General features: G+C 32.2%; 1 protein-coding gene across 1 annotated transcript; it reads left to right on the top strand.

The window, feature by feature from the left end:
* Positions 1-3088: 3088 nt before the first annotated feature.
* LOC137806611 (pectate lyase-like) lies at positions 3089-5095 on the top strand. The gene is made up of 4 exons (XM_068606823.1): positions 3089-3467; positions 3622-4276; positions 4363-4605; positions 4703-5095. Exons 1-4 carry the CDS (start codon positions 3247-3249, stop codon positions 4925-4927), a joined length of 1344 nt encoding a protein of 447 aa, XP_068462924.1. The 5' UTR covers positions 3089-3246; the 3' UTR covers positions 4928-5095.
* The last annotated feature ends 548 nt before the right edge of the window (positions 5096-5643 follow it).

Here is a 5643-nt window from a genome sequence, read left to right as displayed (position 1 = left end):
AATATAAAACGGAACACTTAAGGGTGTCCCAACCCTTTTACACCAATAACAAGAACCACCTGTTGGAGATCCCACATCGACTAGAGATTAGAGCCTTTCATTGTATATAAGTGGGTGCAAACCTCAACCCTATGAGCCGATTTTATGCGGTTGAGTTAGGCTTAAAGTCCACTTCGTAATATGGTATCAGAGCCATTTCGAGTCTATCCTAGCGAGTGTTTGTTGGGCCTATCGTGCCACCCGCTATCGGGCCGCTATCGGACCACCCATAATATATAGTCCCACGCACGAGTTGGTAGTCTCGGCGTGAGGGGGGTGTGTTGGAGATCCCACATCGACTAGAGATTAGAGCCTTTCATTGTATATAAGTGGGTGCAAACCTCAACCCTATGAGCCGGTTTTATGGGGTTGAGTTAGGCTTAAAGTTCACTTCGTAATACCACCACTTCACAATAACCTTAAACTATTATAGACCCCCCCACTCCCTATACAGATCCAAAGGATACAAAATTTTTCCAAAAAACAACATAGTTGGATAGCTTGCCTTGGATAGCATAAACCAGAACACTATACCTTGGATTTCATTCATAAGATACTAGAAAAAGCTGCATGAGTCATCGAAAAACAATTCAACCTTTCAAATCTAATTATTGTAAATATTCTTATACTTAGTGAACATTACTATTAGAATTTTAAATAACTGTTCCTTATGGGTTTGATATCCGTCTTTAAAGACAAATTTTTACTTTTGACTCGGTACACTTACAGTAAAATAGTAAAATATTCATTAGTACGAGGTTGCCAAATAGAAAATGAGAGTGGAGTGTGGAGGAGGACTTGCTAAATTTGGTAAGGAAGCAATGCCTCTCTAAGTTTAGAGCACTCAAACTTTGTAGCCCCTTTCAACAATTGGAAGAACAACTTAAACTTCTCAACAAACTTAGGAACAAACCGAGATAGTGCAATGAGCTTTTCATTCAATCATTGCAGTTCTTTGTGATTGATTACTCGAACTTCTAGTGCTTGTGATGACCTAACACTTGTCTGGTTGGCTTCAATTCCTCTTTGATAATCATGAAATCCATAAATTTTTCACCTTGTACATCAAAAAAATATTTTTCCGAATTAAGGTGCATGTTATGTGTTTAAGTTTGACAAAACACTTTCTCCAAATCGGCATGGTGATTTTTTGCCGAAAATCTTGATCATCATGTCATGAACATAAATCTTCATGATAGATCCGATTAGGTTGGCGAAGACCTTATCCATCAAACACTGATAAGGAACACCTGTGTTTTTAAGCCCAAATGACAAGATCTTTTAACAAAATATTAACAAGAGTATGATGAATAAACTTAATAATTTAAGTTAGATACTATTTGGAAAGTTATATGAACGTATTCTCATCAAACTAAATGATCTTCTATTAACAACGTTCTTGTTTATTTGTGTTTATATTGAAAACAATAAAATCATTTTTAGTTGTTTTAAATTATAATTTTTCAATTAATGCAAACTTGATGAAAATATATTTACAATGGTAATGAATTGAATGTTGGATTCAAAGCATGACAGACAATTCCATAACTTGTCAGCATTTTACTTAAAACACAAAAATAAATCAAGTAATAGAATAAATCTTCCAAGGACTACTAATTACAAATGTTATTATATACACTAGTGCAAAGTTGAAATTTCGTGTCTACTTAAAAGTTGGAGGTTAGTAGTGGAGTATGTGATTTGTTTTTAAAAAATGTTATTTAATTAAGTTGGAATGTTATTGGTATTAAAAACTGTATTGAAGTTAGAATAGTTAAATAAAATAGTATAGTAATTTATTTTTTAGAGAATAAATACTTTGAAAAAAATGTACAATTAACCAAATGATGATTTGCAAAAGAAAGCGACATGTCGTTTTGCTAGTATTATTTTGATTTCATTATTTTATTTTTATTTTTATTATTTATTTATTTTATTCAATTTAATCCCCCAATTAATGAAGAGATTCATTCAAATTCCTTAATTTTTTAAAACACGATAATATGATCACTTTCCATTCAATTAATAATAAAATCGTTGATAAACAAATATTGACTATTTTAATTTACAGATAATAGAGTTTATAATCATTGCATAGTACTAAAAATGACAATATTTTAACGTAGAAAAAGTCACACTGTTGTATTTGTAAAGGATTTGAGTGAACCTTAAAATGATTATATTGTTGAATTTTTAAAACTGAGAAGTTTGATTAAATTTTTTTTATTAACGTTGAACAAAATAAGTAAGTAAATAGATGAAAAAGTTGGTTTTTTTTTTTTTTTTTTTTTTTTTTTTTTTTTTTTTACAAAATGAAGTTATTTTGATTTTGTTTCTTTCATAACATGTTATCTTTTTATATTAAAATTTAAAAAATAATGAATTTTTTTACTAGTAAAATATTTGGAAAACAAACTTATAATAAAATTCATAAAATATTGAATGATAAAATGTGCATATAGACCTGATAGTTAATGAAAATTTTATAAAAGCACCCAAGGAAAAAAAGTAGTGTAGAGAAATTTTTATGGTGATGTTTCCATCACTTTTCAGTAAACATAGGCTCAAAATTGTCTACTTAAATCTTAACTATAATTCTTAAAAAAAATCTAACTATAATCTACAATTTATCAGTTCTTTATAAAACAAACAAACTCATTTTAATGCTTATATACTGCTGACAAAAAAATCCAGAAATGAACTGGGATAATGCGAGAGTCACTTGTTAATGCATTTCCAATTTTTTTTTTTATAATTTCAAATAATTACAATTTACTGTTATATAAAGATTACTTTTGACACACATAACAACCAAGTTTAATAATATAATAATATATATTATAATTTTATATTAAAAAATAAATGAGATGGATCACTCATTGTTTTTATGCAGATAAGACATTGCAATTGCAGTGCTAATTATATGCATGCCCTAAAAAAATTGTTCAGTAATTGGTTACCCGTTGTTTTAGCCTTTTATATCTCCAACAAGATCCAAATTTGGCTTTTGAATCGCATTTTTGAATGTTGCTATCTCTCTATCATGTCCATATAAATACCTCCTCTACATTCCATTCATAATCAGACAGAGAAGCTCGTCTTCATACACTCTTAAGAAGGTTTCTTTGCTTTTATTCTATTGGTGGTGGCCGAGGTTAAGAGAAAACCTTGGCAACCATCAGTGAAAAATAAAATAAACATATAAATATGGCGATAAGGCAGAATCTTTTGGTTCTGCTTTCTTTGGCAGTCTTAATCCCTACCTTGAATGCCAATACCTTGGAGAGTGAAGAGTATTGGCAGAAGCATGAGAACGAGTTTGATCCATACTGGAAGGGAAGGGCAGAAACGGCTGCAGTGGACAATAATGCAGCATATTTTCCTGATCCATATTCAGTCTCCGGAAACCTCTCTTCCAGTGTTAGCGAGTGAGCCTTCTCATACCTTAACACCTTCCATTTCCTTTCTTATAACAATGCATGTTTATGTATAAGCTATATCAAATGATCTTGGCATAATAATTCATTTTCATGATTACATTATTTGTGAGGGGATAATTGTTGATTTTTTTTGACAAAACAGACTTATAGTTGGGAAGGATAAGAGAAGGAACTTGAAGGGACAACGTTATACTGGTCCATGCATGGCCACCAACCCCATTGACAGATGCTGGAGGTGTGACCCCAACTGGGCCAACAACAGGCAGAAGCTTGCAGATTGCGTTCAGGGCTTTGGAAGAAACACTGTTGGAGGAAAGGGTGGTCCATTCTACGTGGTCACTGACCCTTCAGATGACAACATGGTGGACCTAAAGCCAGGAACTCTTCGCCATGCAGTTACACGTACTGGCCCATTGTGGATTATCTTTGAACGCAGCATGATGATCAAACTCAAGCAGGAGCTCATCATGACCAGCGATAAGACCATTGATGGAAGAGGCGTTGAGGTCTACATTGCCAGTGGTGCTGGCATCACCGTCCAGTTTATCCGCAACGTCATCATCCATGGAATTAAGGTCTACGACATTCAGGTTCATGGGGGTGGAATGATCAGAGATTCCGAGACACATTATGGGCTGAGGACTCAGAGTGATGGAGATGGCATTTCCATCTTTGGTTCTAGCAATATCTGGATCGATCATGTTTCCATGAGAAATTGCTATGATGGACTTATTGATGCCATCATGGGATCCACTGCCATTACCATCTCCAACAGCCATTTCACAGACCACAACGAGGTATTTTTTTTTTATCCCATTGGAATTTTCTTTATTATCTGGTTTTGGTATTGGGTTTGAGTAGTTTGTGTGTGTGCATGGTGCAGGCGATGCTCTTCGGTGCCAGTGACAGCTATGATAAGGATAAGATCATGCAAATCACTCTTGCATTCAACCACTTCGGGAAGAGATTAGTTCAAAGGATGCCCAGATGCAGATATGGTTTCGTCCATGTGGTTAACAACGATTACACTCACTGGGAAATGTATGCCATTGGTGGCAGCAAGCACCCCACAATCATCAGCGAGGGTAACAGATTCATTGGCCCTGACAACGTACATGCGAAAGAGGTATGGTATTAGAGACTTGAAAAGGAATTATTGTATGTAGTTATTGATCTGATATGATATATTGAGATATAATTTGTTACATTTTGGTTTGATGAAGATCACAAAGAGAGAATACAGTCCTGAGAGCGAGTGGTCATCATGGCAGTGGAGATCAATCAACGATGAGTACATGAACGGAGCATTTTTTGTGCAATCTGGGCCTGAGCTTGTTGATAGACCCTTCTCAAGGCAAGACATGATCAAAGCCAAGCCAGGAAGTTACGTGGGAAGGCTCACACGCTATGCTGGCAGCCTTAGTTGCAGAGTCGGTCTTCCTTGCTAATTAATTTACACATGAGATCAAAGAAAAAGATATACATCTCTACCCCCAACGCCATACATATACTGTTCAAAAATTATAAATTTTATTAATTTCATTTTTCTTTCTATTATTATCTCTTTTAGTTTTTGTATCACTTATCAAATATAAATTATCCTTTTTTTTCATTTATCTATTTCCACTACACCATTTACAACCTTATTAAAAATATTACAATATATAATTTTTATCATTTTTTCATATAAATGTAACTATAGATAATGTAAACATGTTAACATTTTGATAAATGTTATTATAAATAACACTAACATAATATATAGTAACAGTTTTTTTAAATGTTATTAAGAGACATTTTTTATTTTAATTAAATAAATAAATAATACGCTTTGTGTGTATTTATCAAAATTATTATTCCACTTAAAATTTTTATTAAATATAGATTGGTTTAGAAATAAAAAAATATTAATTAATTTTTTTGTATTCACTAAATTAACTCTAGAAAAATACATATTTCTACTAATTTTTTTAAGACAAATTTTTCTTTAAAAAATACTTATAAATTTTGCTATGCATAACAATTTGCAAGAAATTGTATTTTAATAAAATTGACAAGAAATCTGCAATCTATTTATCTGTGAATTTTTTTACATTGCAGAAAAATAAAATATAGATTATTTTGTTAAATTAATTATAAGAATTTAATTATATTTTTTCTTTAT

Source organism: Phaseolus vulgaris, chromosome 3 (assembly GCF_000499845.2).
Source record: "Phaseolus vulgaris cultivar G19833 chromosome 3, P. vulgaris v2.0, whole genome shotgun sequence".
In the NCBI taxonomy this organism is placed as follows: Eukaryota; Viridiplantae; Streptophyta; class Magnoliopsida; order Fabales; family Fabaceae; genus Phaseolus; species Phaseolus vulgaris.
This window is presented reverse-complemented; position numbering and strand designations above follow the sequence as displayed.

Excerpts from the sequence above, each read along its gene's own strand:
- LOC137806611 (XM_068606823.1), top strand. The coding sequence starts at position 3,247 with ATGGCGATAAGGCAGAATCTTTTGGTTCTGCTTTCTTTGGCAGTCTTA. Across the intron at positions 3,468-3,621 it reads CTCTCTTCCAGTGTTAGCGA|ACTTATAGTTGGGAAGGATA; the intron begins GTGAGCCTTCTC and ends TTGACAAAACAG. Across the intron at positions 4,277-4,362 it reads ATTTCACAGACCACAACGAG|GCGATGCTCTTCGGTGCCAG; the intron begins GTATTTTTTTTT and ends TGCATGGTGCAG.